This window comes from Eptatretus burgeri, chromosome 11, assembly GCF_056783735.1.
Source record: "Eptatretus burgeri isolate ZD-2024b chromosome 11, Ebu_testis_v1, whole genome shotgun sequence".
Lineage (NCBI taxonomy): Eukaryota > Metazoa > Chordata > Myxini > Myxiniformes > Myxinidae > Eptatretus > Eptatretus burgeri.
In genome coordinates this window covers 44,640,330-44,663,514 of record NC_140971.1, presented here as the reverse complement: position 1 = coordinate 44,663,514, position 23,185 = coordinate 44,640,330, and the positions used below count along the sequence as shown (strand labels likewise).

Here is a 23,185-nt window from a genome sequence, read left to right as displayed (position 1 = left end):
CAAGTTTCTCAAAAAACACCATTTCTTATCGCAAGTATCAATTGATATTTTGGAATCGTGTAGATAAAGACAGAAGTAAATATAAACATGAGCGAAATTTTACCGATAGATTTGGTAGGATTGGCTTGCAGGTACAAGGGTGCTATTTAATGCTGCATGCTTGCATCCAATTATAAAGACCTTGCACTCAGTGGAACCCGATCATAAAGACCTTAGTGGTTCTAAAAGCTCCTTGATTCTCAAAACGTTTGAATCGGAAAGGTGACTAAATGGTCAGGGATCGGTTTAAGAAGCAGCACAGGTGAAAGCAGTTAAAATCACATACAATTCCAAATTTATCTTGAAACATTATTGCATTTGCATTACCAGTCTTTGGCTTGAAATGTTTTGAGCCCATAACTGTTAAAACTAATCAAATAATGCCAACCACAAAATATATTTGACCATTATCAACCTCAACATGATACATGCTCCCTCAAAGACAACACAAGAATCTGGTACATGAGGCTTGTGAGGGGGGAAAGAAGATTAAATTTGTTACTGAATGAAACAGAGCAATTCTCCGACAAAAGATTGAAGTAAATTAAACCACAGGATCATTGAGAAGCGGAAAATTTAAAGGATGCAATTAAGAACAAATGCAGCAATTCAGAACAGGAGGAAATACATCCAACCATCTGAAAAAAATTCAAGTCACACAGTTAAGAACAGATATCCTCTAAAGGCACAAAGATAGTCATCCATCGTTTGACTGGTTTTGACACAGGGTGGGTTATAACCAGCATGTGAAGATGGCAATTTCATCCCATCTTACCTTGGTTATCTTCCTCCCCTCCATCTCCATCTTCCTCCTCATTGTATGCCAGCTCTGCCTGTTTGTCTGCCTCGTACTCACCAACATTGCCTCCATCGCCTTCATAATCAGCGCCTTGACCATGGGGATCGTGGTGAGCCACACCTATGCTCTGAGGAGCCACAGCGTTCTGGGACAGCCATCCTGATGGCGAACCCCCAATACCAAGCCACCCCAAGCAGGGGGAAGGGAGAAAGGTAAAAAAGGATACAGAAAAGGAGGAAAAAGCTGGAGAGGGATAAAGACAAACCCAGAGAGAGAGAGAGAGAGAGAGACAGACATGATAAACACACATCAAGACACACTGGTTGGGAGGGGGACAAAATGAGGTGGGGAAAGAACCCGAGAGAGGGGGAGAGAGAGAGAGAGAGAGAGAGAGAGAGAGAGAGAGAGAGAGAGAGAGAGAGAGAGAGAGAGAGAGAGAGAGAGAGAGAGAGAGAGAGAGAGAGAGAGAGAGAGAGAGAGAGAGAGAGAGAGAGAGAGAGAGAGAGAGAGAGAGAGAGAGAGAGAGAGAGAGAGAGAGAGAGAGAGAGAGAGAGAGAGAGAGAGAGAGAGAGAGAGAGAGAGAGAGAGAGAGAGAGAGAGAGAGAGAGAGAGAGAGAGAGAGAGAGAGAGAGAGAGAGAGAGAGAGAGAGAGAGAGAGAGAGAGAGAGAGAGAGAGAGAGAGAGAGAGAGAGAGAGAGAGAGAGAGAGAGAGAGAGAGAGAGAGAGAGAGAGAGAGAGAGAGAGAGAGAGAGAGAGAGAGAGAGAGAGAGAGAGAGAGAGAGACAGAGAGAGAGAGGCGATGGGGGCGGGGTGCGAGCGAGTGAGCGTGATGGGCACAGGGTGCGAGCGAGCGAGCGCGATGGGCGAGCGTGATGGGTGAGCAAGCGCGATGGGCAAGGGGCGCGATGGGCGAGGAGGCGCGATAGGTGAAGGGCGCGATGGGTGAAAGAGCAGGCGCGATGTGCGAGCGGGCGCGGGGTGCGAGCGAGCGCGATGGGCGCGGGGTGCGAACGAGCGCGATGGGCGCGGGGTGCGAACGAGCGCGATGGGCGCGGGGTGCGAGCGAGCGAGATGGGCGCGGGGTGCGAGCGAGCGTGATGGGTGCGGGGTGCGAGCGAGATGGGCGAGGGGTGCGAGCCAGCATAATGAGTGCGGGGTGCAAGCGAGCGTGATGGGCGCAGGGTGCGAGCGAGCGAGATGAGCGCGGGGTGCGAGTGAGCGAGAGCGATGGGAGCAGGGTGCGAGCGAGCGTGATGTGTGCGGGGTGCGAGCGAGATGGGCGAGGGGTGCAAGAGAGCGAGCGAGCGCGATTGGCGTGCGAGCGAGCGAGCACGATTGGTGTGGGGTGCGAGCGAGCGAGCGCGATTGGTGTGGGGTGCAAGCGAGAGAGCGCGCGGAACGCGCGGGGTGCGAGCGGAAGAATGCGCGGGGTGCGAGCGAGAGAGCACGGAACACGAGGGGCGCGAGCGAGAGAGCACGGAACACGAGGGGCGCGAGCGAGAGAGCGCGGAACACATGGGGTGCGAGCGGAAGAATGTGCAGGGTGCGAGCGGGAGAGCACGGAACACGAGGGGTGCCAGCGAGAGAGCGCGGAAAGCGCGGGGTGCGAACGAGAGAGCGCGGAACGCGCGGGGTGCGAGCGAGAGAGCGCGGAACGCGCGGGGTGCGAGCGAGAGAGCACGGAACGCGCGGGGTGCGAGCGAGAGAGCGCGGAACGCGCGGGGTGCGAGCGAGAGAGCGCGGAACGCGCGGGGTGCGCAGCGAGAGAGCGCGGAACGCGGGGTGCGCAGCGAGAGAGCGCGGAACGCGCGGGGTGCGAGCGAGAGAGCGCGGAACGCGCGGGGTGCGAGCGAGAGAGCGCGGAACGCGCGGGGTGCGAGCGAGAGAGCGCGGAACGCGCGGGGTGCGAGCGAGAGAGCGCGGAACGCGCGGGGTGCGAGCGAGAGAGCGCGGAACGCGCGGGGTGCGAGCGAGAGAGCGCGGAACGCGCGGGGTGCGAGCGAGAGAGCGCGGAACGCGCGGGGTGCGAGCGGGAGAGCGCGGAACGCGCGGGGTGCGAGCGGGAGAGCGCGGAACGCGCGGGGTGCGAGCGGGAGAGCGCGGAACGCGCGGGGTACGAGCGGGAGAGCGCGGGGTGCGAGCGGGAGAGCGCGGAACGCGCGGGGTGCGAGCGGGAGAGCGCGGAACGCGCGGGGTGCGAGCGGGAGAGCGCGGAACGCGCGGGGTGCGAGCGGGAGAGCGCGGAACGCGCGGGGTGCGAGCGGGAGAGCGCGGAACGCGCGGGGTGCGAGCGGGAGAGCGCGGAACGCGCGGGGTGCGAGCGGGAGAGCGCGGAACGCGCGGGGTGCGAGCGGGAGAGCACGGAACGCGCGGGGTGCGAGCGCAGAACGCGCGGGGTGCGAGCGAGAGAGCGCGGAACGCGTGGGGTGCGTGCGAGAGAGCGCGGAACGCGCGGGGTGCGAGCGAGAGAGCGCGGAACGCGCGGGGTGCGAGCGAGAGAGCGCAGAACGCGCGGGGTGCGAGCGAGAGAGCGCAGAACGCGCGGGGTGTGAGCGAGAGAGCGCAGATCGCGTGAGGTGCGAGCAAGAGAGCGCGGAATGCTTGGGTGCGAGCGAGCACAGGGCGCGAGCAAGCACGGGGCGTGAGCAAGCACGGGGTGCGAGCGAGAGAGCGTGGTACACGCGGGGTGAGAGCGAGAGAGCACGGGGCGAGCGCGGTACACACGGGGTGCGAGCGAGCGCGGTACGCATGGGGTGCGAGCGAGCGAGCGAGGTACGTACGAGATGAGAGCGAGCGAGGAACGTATGGGGTGCGAGCGAGCGAACGCGGTACGCACAGGGTGCGAGCGAGCGCAGTACGCACGGGGTGCGAGCGAGCGCAGTACGCACGGGGTGCGAGCGAGCAAACGCGGTACACACAGGCTTTATGATCGAGTGTAAGAGAAGGTAGTGGTTTGAGAGCGAAAGCAAGAGGAGGTCGTGGTTTGAGAGCGAGTGGAAGAGGAGGTCGTGGTTTAAGAGCGAGTGGAAGAGGAGTTAGTGGTTTTAGAATGCATGTAAGAGGAGGTAGTGGCTTAAGAGCCAGTGTAAGAGGAGGTAGTGGTTTAAGAGCGAGTGGAAGAGGAGTTAGTGGTTTAAGAACGCATGTAAGAGGAGGTAGTGGCTTAAGAGCCAGTGTAAGAGGAGGTAGTGGTTTAAGAGGCAGTGTAAGAGGAGGTCGTGGCTTTCGAGCGAGTGTAAGAGGAGGTGGTGGTTTAAGAGCGAGTGTAAGAGGAGGTAGTGGTTTAAGAGCAAGTGTAAGAGGAGGCAGTGGTTTCAGAGCGAGTGTAAGAGGGGGTAGTGGTTTGAGAGTGAGTGTAAGAGGAGCTCGTAGTTTTAGAGCGAATCCAAGAGGAGGTAGTGGTTTGAGATCGAGTGTAAGAAGAGGTCGTCGTTTGAGAGGGAATGTAAGAGGAGGTTCTGCTTTAAGAGTGAGTATTTGAGGAGGTAGTGGTTAAAGAGCGAGTGTTAGAGGAGGTCGTGGTTTGAGAGCGATTGTAAGAGAAGGTAGTGGTTTGAGAGCGAGTGCAAGAGGAGGTAGTGGTTTAAGCGCGCGTGTAAGAGGAGATCATGGTTCAGAGCGAGTGTTGGAGGAGGTCTTGGTTTCAGAGCGAGTGCAAGAGGAGCTCGTGGTTTGAGAGCGAGTGTAAGAGGAGCTCGTGATTTGAGAGCGAGTGTAAGAGGAGGTAGTGGTTAAAGAGTGAGTGTTAGAGGAGGTCGTGGTTTCAGAGCGAGTGTAAGAGGGGGTAGTGGTTTGAGAGCGAGTGTAAGAGGAGCTCGTAGTTTGAGAGCGAGTGTAAGAGGAGGTAGTGGTTAAAGAGCGAGTGTAAGAGGAGGTAGTGGTTTCAGAGCGAGTGCAAGAGGAGGTAGTGGCTTGAGAGGGAATGTAAGAGGAGGTTCTGGTTTAAGAGCGAGTATTTGAGGAGGTAGTGATTAAAGAACGAGTGTCAGAGGAGGTAGTGGTTAAAGAGCGAATGTTAGAGGAGGTAGTGGTTAAAGAGCGAGTGTTAGAGGAGGTAGTGATTTGAGAGCGATTGTAAGAGAAGGTAGTGGTTTGAGAGCGAGTGCAAGAGGAGGTCGTGGTTCAAGCGTGCGTGTAAGAGGAGATCATGGTTCAGAGCGAGTGTAAGAGGAGCTCGTAGTTTGAGAGCGAGTGCAAGAGGAGGTAGTGGTTTGAGAGGGAATGTAAGAGGAGGTTCTGGTTTAAGAGCGAGTAATTGAGGAGGTAGTGATTAAAGAACGAGTCAGAGGAGGTAGTGGTTAAAGAGCGAGTGTTACAGGAGGTAGTGGTTTGAGAGCGATTGTAAGAGAAGGTAGTGGTTTGAGAGCGAGCGCAAGAGGAGCTCGTGGTTTGAGAGCGAGTGTAAGAGGAGGTAGTGGTTTGAGAGCGAGTGTCAGAGGAGGTAGTGGTTTCAGAGTGAGTGTAAGCGGGGGTAGTGGTTTGAGAGGGAGTGTAAGAGGAGGTAGTGGTTAAAGAGCGAGTGTTAGAGGAGGTAGTGGTTTCAGAGCGAATGTAAGAGGGGGTAGTGGTTTGAGAGCGAGTGTAAGAGGAGCTCATAGTTTGAGAGCGAGTGCAAGAGGAGGTAGTGGTTTGAGAGGGAATGTAAGAGGAGGTTCTGGTTTAAGAGCGAGTAATTGAGGAGGTAGTGATTAAAGAACGAGTCAGAGGAGGTAGTGGTTAAAGAGCGAGTGTTACAGGAGGTAGTGGTTTGAGAGCGATTGTAAAAGAAGGTAGTGGTTTGAGAGCGAGCGCAAGAGGAGCTCGTGGTTTGAGAGCGAGTGTAAGAGGAGGTAGTGGTTTGAGAGCGAGCGTAAGAGGAGGTAGTGGTTTGAGAGCGAGTGTAAGAGGAGGTAGTGGTTTGAGAGCGAGTGTAAGAGGAGGTAGTGGTTTGAGAGCGAGTGTAAGAGGAGGTAGTGGTTTGAGAGCGAGTGTAAGAGGAGGTAGTGGTTTGAGAGCGAGTGTAAGAGGAGGTGGTTTGAGAGCGAGTGTAAGAGGAGGTAGTGGTTTGAGAGCGAGTGTAAGAGGGGGTAGTGGTTTGAGAGCGAGTGTAAGAGGTAGTGGTTTGAGAGCGAGTGTAAGAGGGGTAGTGCTTTGAGGGCGAGTGTAAGAGGGGGGTAGCGCTTTGAGAGCGAGTGTAAGAGGGGGGTAGTGGTGTGAGAGCGAGTGTAAGAGGGGGGTCGTGGTTTGAGAGCGAGTGTAAGAGGAGGTAGTGGTTTGAGAGCGAGTGTAAGAGGAGGTAGTGGTTTGAGAGCGAGTGTAAGAGGAGGTAGTGGTTTGAGAGCGAGTGTAAGAAGAGGTGGTTTGAGAGCGAGTGAAAGAGGAGGTAGTGTTTTGAGAGTGAGTGTAAGAGGGGGGTAGTGGTTTGAGAGCGAGTGTAAGAGGAGGTAGTGGTTTGAGAGCGAGTGTAAGAGGAGGTAGTGGTTTGAGAGCGAGTGTAAGAGGGGGGTAGTGGTTTGAGAGCGAGTGTAAGAGGGGGGTAGTGGTTTGAGAGCGAGTGTAAGAGGGGGGTAGTGGTTTGAGAGCGAGTGTAAGAGGGGGTAGTGGTTTGAGAGCGAGTGTAAGAGGGGGTAGTGGTTTGAGAGCGAGTGTAAGAGGGGGGTCGTGGTTTGAGAGCGAGTGTAAGAGGAGGTAGTGGTTTGAGAGCGAGTGTAAGAGGAGGTAGTGGTTTGAGAGCGAGTGTAAGAGGAGGTAGTGGTTTGAGAGCGAGTGTAAGAAGAGGTGGTTTGAGAGCGAGTGTAAGAGGAGGTAGTGGTTTGAGAGCGAGTGTAAGAGGGGGGTAGTGGTTTGAGAGCGAGTGTAAGAGGAGGTAGTGGTTTGAGAGCGAGTGTAAGAGGAGGTAGTGGTTTGAGAGCGAGTGTAAGAGGGGGTAGTGGTTTGAGAGCGAGTGTAAGAGGGGGTAGTGGTTTGAGAGCGAGTGTAAGAGGGGGTAGTGGTTTGAGAGCGAGTGTAAGAGGGGGTAGTGGTTTGAGAGCGAGTGTAAGAGGAGGTAGTGGTTTGAGAGCGAGTGTAAGAGGAGGTAGTGGTTTAAGAGCGAGTGTAAGAGGAGGTAGTGGTTTAAGAGCGAGTGTAAGAGAGGGGTAGTGGTTTGAGAGCGAGTGCAAGAGGAGCTCGTAGTTTGAAAGCGAGTGTAAGAGGCGATAGTGGTTTCGGAGCGAGCGCAAGAGGAAGGGGGATTGAGAGCAAGAGTTAGAGGTGGGGTGGGGGGGGACTAAGAGCAAGAGTTAGAGGTGGGGTGGGGGGGGACTAAGAGCAAGAATAAGAGGAGGGGAGACAGAGCAAATGCAAGAGGATGGGGGGAGGGGGAATGAGAGGGAATGCAAAAGGAAGGGCGGGCGGGGGGGGGGGCGTAAAGAGTATTGCAAGAGCAGAGGGAGGGATAAGGAAAGTGTGGGGGGGTTAATTTAAATAAAATTCAAATAAAATTCCCGGAAACTGCAAGGCAGATTATAATGAGAGGAAAAACGTCCTTTGGCTCCTGACTGCAGCACAGACTTCAGTGAAGTGAAAATGTCTCCCAAACCAGTGCGCACAGTACATTAAATGGCAAACGGTTGGCATTTCCAAGTTTGATATCTTAAAAAGGAAAATAAAATTGGGAAATAAAAGTGCAGGTGAAACTACAAGATATTCCACATGCTCTACTCCCAAGTGCTGCAGCAGGATCAAACAGGAAGAACAGTGTGAGGGACATTAAATGGTGCAAAAATGTGGGGTTGTCAAAGCTTGCAAACCAAAAAAAAAGCAGGACAAATCAGCTAATATAAAGAAGCATGACTGAAAAACAAAGGAAACAAATGTGAGAGGGGGGGATCAATTATTTCGCCATGAACAATGTGACGATGGCCATTGTGCAAGACGTTGTGCGTATCACGTGCAGTGCCAATGGAAAGTTTACACTCCCTTTCAAAATTTTCACTATTTGTTGCCTTAGAGCCTGGTATTATATAACATTAAATCAGACTTTTTCCACCTTTATTTACACATTGTAACCCACTACTTCCAAATGAAAACCAAATTCTACAAATTTCAGAAAATTAATTAAAAATACAAAACTGGAATATCTTGGTTGGATAAGTGTCCACTCCCCCGAGTTATTACTCAGTGGAAGCACGTTTGACAGCAAACACAGCTGTGAGTCTGTTGGGATAGGTCTCTACCAACTTTGAACACCTTGATTGGGCAAAATTTACCCAACCCAATCATGCAACCTTGATTGGGCCCATTCTTCTGTACAAAACTATTCAAGCTCAGTAAAGTTGCATGGGGAGCGTTGACAGCAATCTTCAAGTCATGCAACAGATTTTTGATTTGATTTTGGTAGTGGCTCTGACTGAGCCACTCAAGTACATTCATCTTTTTGTTCCTTAGCCACCCCAGTGTAGCTTTGGCTGCGTGTTTTGGGTCATCGTCATGCTGAAAGGTGAACTTTCATCCCAATTTCAGTTTTCTTGCAGAGAGCAGCAGGTTTTCCTCTCAGACTTTTCTGTATTTTGCTCCATCCATTTTCCCTTCTATCCTGACAAGTGCAAGAGTCGCTGCTGATGAGAGACATCCCCATAACATGATGTTGCCACCACCATTCTTCACAGTTGGGATGGTGTTCTTTGGGTGATGTGCTGTGTTGGGTTTGCGACAAACTGAACGTTTTGCATTTAGGCCAAAAAGTTCCACCTTGATTTTGTCAGACCACAAGACTTTTTGCCACATGTCTTCAGAATCTCCGTAGTCGTTCCTTGCATACCTCAAATGGGACTCAATGTGGGATTTTTTGAGTAATGGCTTCCTTTTTGCCACCCTACCGTACAGGCGAGACTTGTGGAGTGCTTGGGATATTGTTGTCACATGCACACAGCAACCAGTCTTTGCCATAAAGGCCTGTAGCTCTTTCGAAGTTGCCATTGGCCTCTTGGTGGCCTCTCTGAACAATCTCCTCCTTGCTTGGTCATCCAGTTTGGAGGGACGGCTTGATCTAGGCAGGGTCACAGTGGTACCATACGCCTTCGGCCTTCCACTTATCAATGACTGTCTTGATTGTGCTCCAAGGGATATTCAAGACCTTTCCCCATATTTTTATACCCATCCCACAACTTTATTCTGGAGGTCTTTTGAAACCTCTTGGGTGCTCATGGTTGAGTCTATGTTGTGCGAGGCACTACCCAGCAGAGGAAACCTACAGGAACAGCTGATTTTATTCTGAAGTAATCAGAATCACTACATTTTAACACAGGTGGAGGCCAATTAACTTGGTGTGCGATTTTGAAGGTGATTGGTTACACCTGAGCTAATTTACAATTGCTATCATAAGGGGGTGGACACTTATCCAACCAAGATATTCTAGTTTTGTATTTTTAATTAATTTTTCGAAATTTGTTGAATTTGTTTTTCATTTGGAAGTTGTTGGTTACGATGCATAAAATAAAGGAGGAAAAAGCCTGATTTAATGAAATATAATTCCAGGCTATAAGGCAACAAAAGGTGAAAATTTTGAAAGGGGGTGTGGACTTTCTACAGACACTATATGCAAATCCACAGTAGACTTCACAATTTACTCCTTCACCCACGACTCCCCACAATTCCTTATTTCACCTTACTCATTATTGCTTCACAACATCCCACTCTTCCCCTCCCCCTTTTATACGAAACTCTATCTATGCTTCCCTTCTTCAAAAATTACCCTAACTTATTGGCTGGCAGGATAGTCTGGAGGTAGCACACTCACCTTTGAGATGCCTGGTGTGGATTTCAATTTCTAACCAGCAATCCTGGTGTTTCACATGCAGGGCGTAAACCTGGCGTTGACCGAGCAATTAGGGTGGTGGCTTGGGATTCTAGGGTCCTGAGTTTGAGCCCTGCTGGCCACTGAATTAACATCAGGGGGCTGACTCAGCCTGTCATCTTTCCGAAGTCAGCAAAATGAACACCAGTGTAATGGTAATAGGGGTACTGCGCATCAGCGGCATAGTCGCACCCCTGACCAATGATGCAACCAGCAGCCAAAAAGGCTGTACATGCAGGGTGATGCATCATGTGTCTACCGTCCATTGAAAGGGTGTTAAGACGGAGGATCAGTCTGCCAGTGCTGGTCGATAGTGAAAATGAAAAATCCCAGTGTGACTTGCGAACAGTAGTCGAGTTATCACTGAACAAGCTACAAATCCCTGCTCTAACCAACAAGGAGGGTGGGGGGGGGGCTTCCACACTATAAAATATTTTTTCCCCAAAATACAAAGCAGCATGTCCTTAAAATTAAAAATCAAAATACAGTGGTTGTCGAAAAACAATTGTAATGACGAAGTATGGAATGATTATTGGGAGCCAGGGAGTTTGTGACATTTCCACAACATTTTTGGATAATCTCAAATTAACTTTGGAAAAAGTACTGAGCAAATGAATGGCAACAAACGGGCCACGGAAATATTGAAAGTATGACAGGCACACCTAAATCATTGCTTGATCAGGTTCATTAAATGCAGACCGACAGGATATTGTGGCCGATTTCATACAAAACTAAAACGGCACTCGGCAGAGCACGTACCTCCGCGAGGCTAAACAGTTTACGTTTTGTATCGCTCTGACAGAACGGATCTGGATCCAGACCTTAACCAAAATCTAATCAGCTCGTTCTCGTCACATATCCAACTCATCCACCAAGTTTTGTCCTAATCCGTTTACAATGTTTTGAAATATCGCTTTTCTTGCCCCCCATCTCTCAATCGTAAAGAATCACTTTAAACTAGACATAATTTGACATCGTGATTTTGACTGACATGCCTCCACCCACATTATTATACCATGATATAATAGTTGTACCAAGTATGATTTAAATCCCTTCAGCTGTTCTCAAGCATCACATTTTTACCTGACATGACCTCTGACCTCTTCATGCTAAAATCTAATCATCATTACATCATAATATACGGTATATTTATACTAAGTTTGACCAAAATCCCATCACTTGTTCACAAGTAAGTGCAGTGACAGAATTTTTACCAAATGGGACCTCTCACCTTAGACATTATAATCTTAGCAGTTCATATTTACATTGTTTTACATACTTGTCCCAAGTTTGACATAGATCCCTTCAGCCGTTCTTAAGGAGGAACCCAAAAGTTTTTTTTTTTTAAAACAATTGTAAATCATTAATCAAAGTCTAATTTGAAGGGGAAATTATTATTATTATTATTTTTGCCACTCACAAAGTGCCCAAAAAAGCCATAAAGTGTCGATTTTTGCAGGTGACGTCACACTCAAAACACACCGTGAACCAAATGGCGGTTTACACAGAAAAAGTGTATTTCGAGCTCGACTTCCGATACCAATTCCACCATCATTAGCAACTCTGAAGATTCTCATTGAAACTGATCAGTGGGATTTGAAAGAAACTATTGGAGACAAAATTAGTGATGGAAATGCTTTCGGGGGAATTATGGAGCAGTATCGCTTCAAGCCTAATGCGAGCGATTCAGACAAAGATGGTGACAATGGAGGTGCTCGTTAAGATGAAAACGCTGGTTGCATGCGCACAACTGATTGGTAGGTTTTTTTTTGTTAAATTGATGGTATATAAGGAAGTGTGTATTAATTGATAAATCAGTGATAATACCACAAAAGAAATACGGCACAAAATGGATACAGGGATACTCGGACACAGACACTATGGTGGGACACGGCACGGACACAGCACGGCACGGAACGGGCATACTCAGACAAAGACATGGACACGGCATGGACACCGCCCAGACACATTCGGACACCATCGACAAAATGGGCGTGAATGTTTTGTCCTCCCACCGTCACAGGCTGACCAGGTGCCCTGTATGTAATGGCATCGCCCCATTTCATATTTTCCCGGAATGCCACTTGTCTGTGGTTGTGGTCGTGCCCGTGCAGTGTCATATCCCACCATCGTGTCCCACATTTGTGTCTATGGTCATGCCGTGTCCCACCGTCATATCTGTGGTCGTGTCATGCCGTCTCGGTACCGTTTCCGTGCAGTGTCCCACCGTCGAGATGGGTGGTGATGGTGAGATTGGTCACCGGCAGGCCAACACATGTTTGATTCGCCACTCAAATCACCCATGTGCATGTGGTGGTAGCTCGGTAGAGATAGTGTTAGAGTTTCAAGCGACGGCTGTTTCTTCCACATAATCGTGGGAATGGCTTCCTCTCTCAATCGTGGTGGATAACCACAATATCTAGCCATCTCGGTGGTTTCATAACAGTGCTCTGCAAAATGTTTCGAGCACAAAAGTAAATATTTTCCAGGCCCAATCCACACTCGGGTATTTCGGCCAAACCTCATCCAATTTCTGGCAATCTTCGGGTCTTTCGGCCATTGGTGTAGCTTTAAACCATCTCAGTTTGTATAACTACAATCACCAAGGATGCATCACTGAAGCATATTTGTGGAAATTAAGATAAAAAATTATTTGCCGTTTGCATTAAATAGTACCTCGATGTAACCCAGAAACAATATGGATATGGCCGTCGACACAAAGTGTGTTCATGCTTTAATTTAATTCCCCCAAGGTCAGCGGTTATGTTTTTCTCATGCTAAAAGGTAAGTAGTGTGTGTGTGTGTGTGTGTGTGTGTGTGTGTGTGTGTGTGTGTGTGTGTGTGTGTGTGTGTGTGTGTGTGTGTGTGTGTGTGTGTGTGTGTGTGCGTGTGTGTGTGTGCGTGTGTGTCACAAGATCATGGAAAAGACAGAATTCAGGAATGTGGGTACTTTCTAGATTGGCTAATAGTTGACCAACCATACTTAAATACAAAGTAATCCCTTGTGCAGGGGTTTCCTTCTTTTTTGGAGTAGGAGGCTACCATTAAAAAGTAGCAGGTTACCATCACCGCGAGCGAAGCGAAGTTCGCCGGTTGATTTACAGTGGGATGGTTGACTGGTTCAGGAGAGGGAGAGCAGACTGGTCCAGAAACAGGGAGAGATTCAGGTTCAGGGACAGGGAGAGATTTAGGTTCAGGAACAGGGAGAGATTCAGGGAATTCTGCAAATAGCAAATAATTAAAATGTACATGTGCTGTTTACTTGTGAATGAAAAATTGTGAATTGATAAGTTTCCCATGCTATCATTTTTAATGTGGCCCACACCCACTCACTAAATTTAATGAAAATTGTTTGGATATTAAGCAGTGGAGTAACTGAAAATAGTCCAAATGCTTTCATCACTGTGAGAAACTGCTTTTCAAAAGGGCCTACCATTAGCCAGAAGTTGAGGGCCACCTCAAACAATGACAACACCTAAACTTCACAACTCCCTAAATATCTGATGAACTATTTAAGCAGAGGGAAGCTAAGTATTATAGTTGTAAATTTTCTTTCATTCATTTTATGCATATTTTCCCTCTTCGATTTCATTTTACTTTGTTAAATATTGTTTATTATTATTTTATTGCGTTTTGTTTTGATTTAATAAACAGCTCAAACTAATAACTTTAGACTAGTTTATTGTTTAAAAATGAATGATAAACATGTATTTAACTTCACTCGTTTTTCTGATAATTTCTTTATTTGATGTCAGCTCGCTTCAATCAGTCAACCAATCAAACAGTCTAAGTGTGAATACTGCGTCACAGTCACAATCCCAATTTTGTTAAACTTCCACCTTCCATTATCCGCCAATATCGTGTTGTTATACAGTCAAGAAAAGCTCGCAAGTCTATGGTACATGCATGTATCTGCGGTACCAGTATTCAGTTGGCCAGTTCACAGCTGCTCATACTTGGCCTTTACTTCAGTGAATAAATGGTGATTTTCAGTGCAAATAACCATGAATAATAACATGTACAAAAGCTGCTTTCAGCTTATAGGCTAATTACTTTATCAATTAAAAAGGCACAACGGGTGACTGTGTATTTTGGAGCCACATCACGTGACAAAAGCTCAAAATGGACGAGGTGAAACAACAACAATGTCGCACTCATGAGAGTGCAAGTTTAGACCAATTACTGATGGCCAGAAGCTTATCTCCCATGTCTTTGGACTTCTTCGAAAATCCAAAGTCAAACAGGGATTTTCGTTTTGATGCCATCGTTTCGGCACCGAAACTGCGAGGCCTACAAAGTTTATTTTCTTGAGGTCATTGCTGTATGGTATCAGGGTATCAGGCCAACAGTCCAAAACGAGGCGAAAGCAGAGAACTCTCTCTTGCAGGAGGCGTGTTTTAGATAATCGTGTTATTTTAGGTCAGTGTTGTGCTCGACCTGGCGAGAGTACTAACAGTAAAAGTAAGCCCGCTTTTATCGAAATACTCATGTGTTTTCGTGTCGGATTTCAAAACAGGGGTGTAGAGATTTCGTGGTGACAAAAAAGAAAAAAAAAATCGAAAAATCGGTGCTGAAGTAGGCGGCGACCTTTGACATTTTTTCTCTTAGTAGACGGCTGCGGGTCGCCGGTAACTGGCTTATAAGGAAACCCCTGCTTGTGTAACAATTAGAAATAATTCCAAATCATCAAGCATCAAAAAATTGCAACACCTTCCTTGGAAGTTAAAATACTACCAGAAACTCTCAAGGATAAAGAAAAAGGGGCACATATATATTTTTGTTTTAAAAAAATCCAATATCGGAGAAGAACGATGTTACACAAGGTACAAATACAATGCACGATTAACAATGGGGCAGTGGCATAACAGAAAGATGCAACAAGTAAGGTGATAGATGAATAAGAAAAGAGTGGGGGGGGGGGGGGGAGAAAGAAAGAAAGAAAAAAAAAAAAGACAGAAAAAAAATAGGGAAGAAAACTGTGTCCTGCTAAGTAACACAGGTTAGAATGAAGGATGACTCAAGGTGGTGGTGCATTTCCAAAAGTTGGCCCCTGGAGGGAAGAGTACAATTTACCTGACTCAAGAAGGTTGTTACAAGAAGGCAGAAGGTGGAGAGGGAGAGAGGAACATAACAGCAGGAGGGATATGAGCGGTTCTCCTGGATTAACAGGGCTTCATTCAGAAGCGGTTACTGGAAGAGAACATGCATCCTGGAATGACTGGGCAATGTCTTAGAATGAAAGAGTATAGCGAGTCAGAGCAACAGTGAAGACGAAGAGGCCACAAACCTGTTTACAATGAGAAATCAGCAGACCTTAGGCATTTGAATAATTTACCAAGGGAAATAAACAAAAAAGAAGCACAAAAAGTGAATAATCTCGCAAGGGCGACATTCATGAAATCAAATCAATGCTATTTATCAAGATGCCAACAGTGAAAAATGGACAAAAGCAAAGATATCACCAAGATCATTACCAACAGCAAAAAACAATGTATGTACATGACTTCACCTTAAAATGCACTCCAAGCAGTGTGTTGTATGTGTATTTTAATTATCATGACAGGATGGTGCAGAGGTAGGAAGTACACCCGGATCCCAACATTCGTGGGTTCCACATAATCGCAGTTGATAATTTGTGACATGCTCCTGCATTCTCCGGGAAATTGCCAAGCATATTCGCAGTGATTTTTTTTTCCATGAGCCATGAGCATAACAGTTCTAAAACATATCTTCCACAAGCCACGCATGAAGTAGCTGGATGTATGTACACCTTACCATCCCCAGCGCCCTCACCTGCCTCACCTAATGACTCATTGGCACTTTCACGTGGTTCGTCTCAAGATAAGCCATTCTATAGCTTTTAATTCTTCTTTTTCATCCTTATCTTCCTCATCATCATCAGCATCTTCATCATTTTGCAAAGTTATGTGTGCTGTGTTTGTTTCATAAAAAATTGAAACAGTACATGATGATGGTTTTTGTTTTGCGGTTAAGGTTATGGTTAAGGGACTTTAAAATGCGTTCTTCAATAAATTGGAAACAGTACCTGGTGGTGGTGTTTTTTTCATTTGTAAACATCAATGAAACTGTAATCGTGCATGTGTGGTCAAAAACATTTTAAACTTTAAAAACTTTCCCCCTTTGAACCAGGAACCGCCACGAACTGATAAAGTTATCCCCCTTGCCTCCATTGTACCAATTCCCCGACTTTGGTGGTGTCACCATTTGCGGCCTATTCATGAACCAGGAACCGCTGCAAACAAATAATGTTATCCCCCTTGTTTCCATTGTAACAATGATAAAACAACTCCCGGATTTTTCCCTGACACTCGCGGATTTTTGTCTATTTCCACAGCATTTTCTTGCATTTTCACAAGATTTTTCCCGACATTCGCGGATTTTTAGCGAGTCGGGAAATCCCCGGAACCTATCCCCCCATTTCCCATTGAAACAATGCCACCACATTCGCCGTTTCAACATTCACGGGGTTTTCCCGGAACGTATCACCCGTGAATGTCGGGGTCCTGGTGTACACTTAGCCTTCGGAGCTGTCCAATCTGGGTTTGACTCTTGGCCCAATGATAAACGGTCTGATTGGTGCTTCACCATCAGGGTGTAACATCAGCGGGTATGCCGTACCACAGATAGAGGTGAAACAAAATCAGTGGATGCAGATCCCATTGAATATGAACGAACAAACAAACAAGCAGTCATAGACTGGTACTTACGAAATCGTCAACTTGACCTCTGACCTTGTCTAATAAAAGCTGTCTCTCGAGAAGGTAGCGACGCAAACCAGAAGTTTCTACGATGATTCTGCACCAAACCATCAAAAATCGAATGTTTTGGATGTTTGACCTCACTGTGACCTTGACCTTTGACAGATTTTGACCAAAATCTAATCAGCGCTAGCCACCACCCTCCTGAATCACGTGGTGTAATTTGACATTGGTAGCTTCTTCCGTTCTCGAGTTATCTGTACCAAACCATCAAAAATCGAATATTTGACCTCACTGTGACCTTGACCTTTGACCGATTTCGACCAAAATCTAATCAGCACTTGCCATCACCCTCCTGAATCACGTGGTGTAATTTGACATTGGTAGCTTCTTCCGTTCTCGAGTTATCGTGCCTACAAACAAACAAACAAACAAACAGAAACGGAAGTCATCAATATACTCACGAAATCTTTAGATTTCGTAAGTAACAAACCAAAGAAGAATTTGGTATAATGGAAAAATGCTCAATCTGTGACTGGCCAGCTTTAATAGGCCTGCCCAGGAGAGTTGCGTGTATGTGGGAGAATTGCATATTCAGCCTGTGGGTCACCCAGACAGCTTAGATCGCAGAGCACTAGTATGGTTTTCCAGAGGATCTGGGCACGTAGTTTTTCCCATATACACACGTAATCTTTATTTCCTGTTCATTTATAAGTTAGACTTTGCCCCATGTGGTGAATAATAGCGGTCATAGAATTGGCCTCCCACAGAGGGAAGACCCTCTCGTGGATAGGCCCTTACTGCTCCAATGGTTGGCAGTGAGTGCCACGGAAGCAGCAGGGGAAAGAGAGTGGCATCTATATGTGGGAGAATTGCGAACTCAGCCTGTGGGTCACCCAGATAGCTGAGATGGCAGAGCACTGGTACAGTTTCCCAGAGGACCTAGGATTCATTCCTGTTCTAGGCATGTAATTTTTCTCACACATACATATCTTTATTTCCTGTTCATTTATAATTGTTCAACAATTTCCTTTACCCATTGTTAATGTTCCACCCTCCCGCAAATGGACCAGAGGGATAGCTGAGAGGTATGCACACTCACCTCAGAGATATCTATCCTGAGGTCACATTTCAGCCTAACTTTAAACACCATCATCATGGTGTTTTGCAGGCAGGGTGAGGCATCAATGTGTGTGCCGACCCTCAGAAGGAATTACACAATAATCATCGGTGGAGGTTAAAGCATCCATGGCATCTTTCAGACAGTAGGGTGAGACATCTACAACCTATACCAAGAGAAGGAATCGGCAGCGACGACGCTGCCTCAAGCATATAGGATGATGACGAAGACAACGCCGAATCAGTTGTTGTACTGCAGATCCAATTAACCAGACAACAAACCGTTTTGCACTTGACACGGTGTTTATAGGATTGAGCAAAATTGTAGAAGTAATCAAGGTAAGTTGTATAAACAACAATTGCAAAATCCCAAAATGTCACATCACAGCTATTATGTCCATAAAATAATTATCTTCAATCTCATCCCAGGTCTTCAGGACAGCAGTTATTCACCATCTCAGCTCATCCACCATCTAAAGCCATGATTTTTTTTCCACCCCCATTAACAGAATGTAAACAGTTACAGAATGTGTCACACGAAAAAGCTTCGAGAAGAGCTCAGGACCATTTCATGAAGGTTACAAGTTATAACTAATGTACAGTACCAACAAGGCTGTGGGCCCCAGGTTCACTTTTAGTTGTGTCGTTTGTAGCTATAATTTTTATGTTTTTCAAATTCTAAAAACAGAGAAGCAGGTACAATAAGGGTGTATCAATGTCACTAACCAGGAACCAATCACAATGCACCAAGACTCGCACAGCCAATCACCAGCATCTTGAGACTGATCGCCAAGCCATGTTTGTTCAGTCAGGACATTTATTGATGCGAATAATTAAAATGTTTTTGTCCAAATCAAAGTCTTCTTGAAACTGCACTGCCTGGGTGATTAACGTGGTGCCGGTTTCAACCGCTATAAAGATGCTCTGCCATCTCAGCGATAAAGCAGATTATTTAGGAAAATGCGGAAAAAAAGTATACAGCATACACAGTGGAAATGAAACGCAGCGACTCAAGGAAATCCCAATGTAGTGTTATAAAATACATGTTGCATTGTTGCCTTTCTGCAGCAAATATAAATAGGGAATTGGTTTGTTGTTTACAGTACCCTAGTCTTTTATAGACCCAGAAACAATGCCAGCCAACTTGCAAAGTGGGACTGCAATGGATGTACAAAACACATGGCCAGACTCAACAGCAAGACGTGAAGAAAGTTGGCATCTGATCTCTGGCACATGGAATTCCCTGCATAATATTCCGGCTCAATATTGTACCAATTGGTGCCCGAGAAGCTCAGCAACTTTCTTTCCCATTTATACTCTCACCGACATCGACTCATCCTGGGAATTTTCTCAAATAAATTTGCTCTCTCTCATGCACAGATTTATCCCATCTTGTCTTCAGTTGTCCTTCCTTTCCTCCAACGCATGGTACACTGAAGTTTGTGGCGAGGCAGTTGTCCTGAAACAACTTGCCTTCACCTTATGGAAGGCAAATCTTACTGAAGGCAATCTCAGTTTTCCAAAATGCTCAGAGCAATTGTGTGTTTACCTTCAGGAGCCAGGAAACAACATCTTTCTCTTCTCAAGTCTGAACTCTCAAACCTGTCTCCCTCCTCCAAATCCTGATGGCGTCTGGTTAAGTCTGCTTCTCTTGTATGTTCCCCTTCCATACCTTAAATGGCTGAAAGCTGACACTGCACACAAAATGGCTGAATGCCTAAACTCTGTGTTCGCTTCTTAATCTTGTGTCCCAAACCTATCACTTTCTGCACCCACCTCACCCAGTCGCACCCAACTGTTCCTGGACTCTATTTCCTTTTCTCCTGACAAAGTGGAGAGTTTGCTGTCAAACCTTGACTCAGATTCTGCAACCGGTCCAGACGGCATCAGCCCTCACATCCGAAAAACCTGCTCTTGCTCACCCCCTTTGTTATATTCACCCTCGAATTTACTCAAGGTCATCTGCCATCTGCTTGGGGATCAGCAAACATTACCGCTCAGCATAAAAAAGGTGCAAAAATGGATCCCTGCAACTGCAGACCAATCAGCCTTCTACCAATCATGAGCAAAGACATGGAATCTGACATCAAATACTTCCTCATCTCCAATGGCTCGATTTCTGACCATCAATTTGGATTTAGACCAGGTCACCCTACCCTGGACATGCTGCTTCTGCTTTCCCAACAATAGGTGGATGTCCTAAATGCCAAGCAGAAGATTAGAGCTATCTCCCTTGACATATCACGAACTTTCGATATGGTCTGGCACCTCTCCCTGCTCACCAAACTCTCTTCTTACGGTATCCAAGGCAATCTCCACTCGTGGCTCACAGACTTCCTCTCCTGTCGCAATCAATGCATGGCTCTTAATGGCTCTCGCCCATCTCCTCTTCCTGTCCAGGCTGGAGTTTCTCAAGGCAGTGTTCTTACCCCTGTGCTTTTTCTGGTTTTCATCAATGATCTCCCAGACTCTGGAAAATCCTCCATCTCTTTGCTGACAACTCCACCCTCAGCTGTACCTTCTCTCATCCCTCTCATCGGCAGGCAGCAGCCTCTTCACTCTCTGTAGACCTGGATAAAATGACAAGCTGGTCCAACACTTGGAACATCTCTTTCAATCTTGACAATCTCACACTCTCACTACATCTCTCCAAAATGACTGTCTGGAAACCCTCCCACCCCCCTTTCTTAATCATAGATACTCCTGTTCCTCTCACTGTGAACAAACCACGAGGAAGAACCTTTCCCATACCACCTGGAGTTAAAGTGCTGTCAATGCATAGATAACATTTGCAGGTGATCCATCCAAGGGGCAACAGTTTCTTATTTTGAGGCTCAAAACCTAAAGGTTGGTCCAATTTCATGTTACCAAAGTTTTTCCCTTCAGCAGAACAATCAAATCACACTGAAGGTTACCCAAGAATGTGAGGAGGAGCAGCTTGAATGGAATATGCCAATGAACAATTACTTAAATTTCAATGTGGGAGAGCATGCTTACCCTGTGCCATTTGTAATTGAATTTATTATTACTAGCAGAGTAGCTGCCCGATGGTGGGTGATCTTGTTCCGAGCATGCAACACATTCTTCTGACGCATAACTTTATTTTGGCGATGCATAGGCAAAAGACCACTGCCTTGATCCCTCCCGAAAATAAAAAAAAAATAACCCGGGTTAAGTATATGAAGCAAAAACGTGTACTGTTAATGTGCATATGTAACACATCGTGGTTATATAGCTCAGATAATTAAAATTGCACTCCCATCCCCTCCCTCCACCCAAAGGAATAAAATGCCAAGATGGACAAACAAATAAAAAAAATTCAAAACTTGATGGAATCAAACATAACTTGCACAGACACAACTACAAGATGCCTTCATTAATCCCTGAAAGTTTCAGCTTCGTAGGTCGGATCCTCTTGGAGAAGTAAATGGTTCATCCACACAATAAAATTCCCTCCATTATATATAGATTATTAATAAGAGTGGAATCATCATTATCACAGTAGAACAAAATCTTTATCAAGCTATTTCTGTAAATGGATGTATTCATGGTATCAACACTGCCAATGAAGAATGCCAGTCTGGGAAAAGCAATCTGTCAATACCCATATGAGAAGGTTTGAAAGGAAGAACAGAGTGCCACACTTACAAGCCCGAGTATTATTCCAAGCGACGACTCTCACCCGTTGTCTAATCTACAGCATCCTGCAACTGCCAAGTCAAAGGTAACCAAGTGTCCAAGGCAGAACGACTGAAAACGAAACCCAAATTGGTGTTCAGTAATAATAGAGCGAGACGTGAGATGAGATCTGACACTGACTGCAGTGTCGTCAACCTTACTCAACAGTGTAAGAATACTTCTTGGATGGAACTAAAAAAGGAACAAGTCTATTATTTTTTATTATTATTATTATTATTATTATATTAACTAGGAAAGGTACCGGGACATTGGCAAGTAACAATGGGTCCTTCCTCCCACCTCTTTCCCTCACTCATCCCACCACACCCCCCTCCCTCCTCCCACCCTGCCCCAAGATAACGAAAACACGCTTCATCTGCTATCTTCAACATAAGAACACAGATTGCCAAGTGACAGAATCAGGTCAATTTGGACAAGCCTGAAAGGCTAGAGGATTAGTCCCATACACTGTGGAGGCATCAGCGGAAATTAAGTGGACCGACATAGAAAAAAAAAGCTGAAAAAGAAATTAAAATTAACTGATGAATGTCAGTTTGGTCATTCAAAGTTCGGTGAAAATAATACAGACATTCAGCTTTGTTTTTGATGACCTGAACTAATATTATTCTTCATAGAATTTAGGAACAAACTTAATATGAACATAGTGCAAAGATATTCTTTGAACAAGGATCAGATGTGAGATTAAGAAAGATGATAAAACTTAGTTGAAGCCTTGCATCAAGACAGTGATGGCACTTGGAAAATACTTGCTTCAAGCAATGGATGAGACATTTAATGCAACTGCCTTACCACAAGCCTCATGTGTGAAGACGACTGTATACAAATTTGAGAACTAAACAAATGGAGCAAAGAAGCATCAGAAACAAGATCAGAAACACCAAAACATGATAAAGTTAATTGCAGTTCGCTTCAGACTGAGTTTGTAAAAGTTAAATGTTTCCTTTTACAAAATAAATAAATAAATAAAAGAGAGAAGTCAATGGTGAACCATCGCAAATCTCCACACTTCACACCGAAAGCAAAGTTGAAAGATGACAGAGTTCCACCAGGAATGACCCAATATCAAATTGAGTTTTTAAAAATCTGTTTTCACCCATGACCAAGGCATTTTGACACTACTGGTCAGAGATCTTGACAAAATGACTGAAAAACTTGAACAACGCCACTGCATCAAATTTTGTGTAAAGCTTGGCGATTCCCAAGTGGAAACGATCCACAAGATTCAACAGACCTTCGGGAACGAAGCAATGGGCTCCACACAGATAAGAGTGGTACAACCGCTTCAAAGATGGTCGCACATCAGTGGAAAGTGAAGCACGTTCTGGTAGGCCCTCAACCTCCTGAAATTAGATCGTCATTGACCAGGTGAGGACCCTGCTGATGCAGGATCGTCGAATCACGATCAGAGAACTTGAAGACGAGGCGGGCGTCAGCATTGGATCCATTCATTCCATTGTGACTGAGGATTTGGGCTTAAGGAGAATCTCAGCGAAGTTCGTGCCAAAGCTGCTAACGATCGAGCAGAAGCAACTCCGTTTGATGATCGCACAGGACATGCTGGAGACTGTGAACAGCGATCCCAACTTCTTCAACACAGTGATCACTGGCGATGAGACCACAGTGATCCGTCATTTTGTCAAAAACGAAAATCCGACAGCGCTCACTTACACTTCCTCACTCATCGGCAGTCTGTTGGTGACTGACAGCTTCTGCAGGTGGGAAAATATTCACGCATACGGATTAGGATCGCCGACATACGTGCACCAAACCACGACTCCCTAGCTTCATTTGTTTACGCACGAAAAATTAAGGTCGGATACTTTTTGAACACACCTCGTGTGTGTGTGTGTGTGTATATGTATGTATATATATATATATATATATATATATATATATATATATATATATATATATATATATATATATATATATATATATATATACATATATACACATATACATATTGTTACGTCTTGGGGGAGGGGGGGTGTATGC

The 23,185-nt window shown here is 46.1% G+C and overlaps 2 protein-coding genes across 6 annotated transcripts in view; both read right to left on the bottom strand.

Moving 5' to 3' along the window:
- GOLM2 (golgi membrane protein 2) overlaps nucleotides 1-23,185 on the bottom strand; it is a 111,764-nt gene that overhangs the window by 22,945 nt on the left and 65,634 nt on the right. For 3 of the 5 annotated variants that reach the window (XM_085846282.1, XM_085846281.1, XM_085846284.1), the window contains exon 11: nucleotides 815-997. The exons of 1 other annotated variant lie outside the window; for it this stretch is intronic. In XM_085846282.1, the coding sequence (XP_085702408.1) occupies nucleotides 815-997 (183 nt within the window). Of the gene's footprint in view, nucleotides 1-814; nucleotides 998-21,139; nucleotides 21,242-23,185 lie in introns of all 5 variants that reach the window. One more of the 5 variants, XR_015049276.1, reaches the window with a different exon arrangement.
- LOC147016978 (uncharacterized) lies at nucleotides 1,148-4,327 on the bottom strand (the record flags this gene model as incomplete). Its single annotated transcript, XM_085847707.1, has 2 exons — nucleotides 1,148-1,157; nucleotides 3,258-4,327. Coding segments are annotated over 2 exons (1,080 nt in total), but the record flags the coding sequence as incomplete, so codon positions are not given.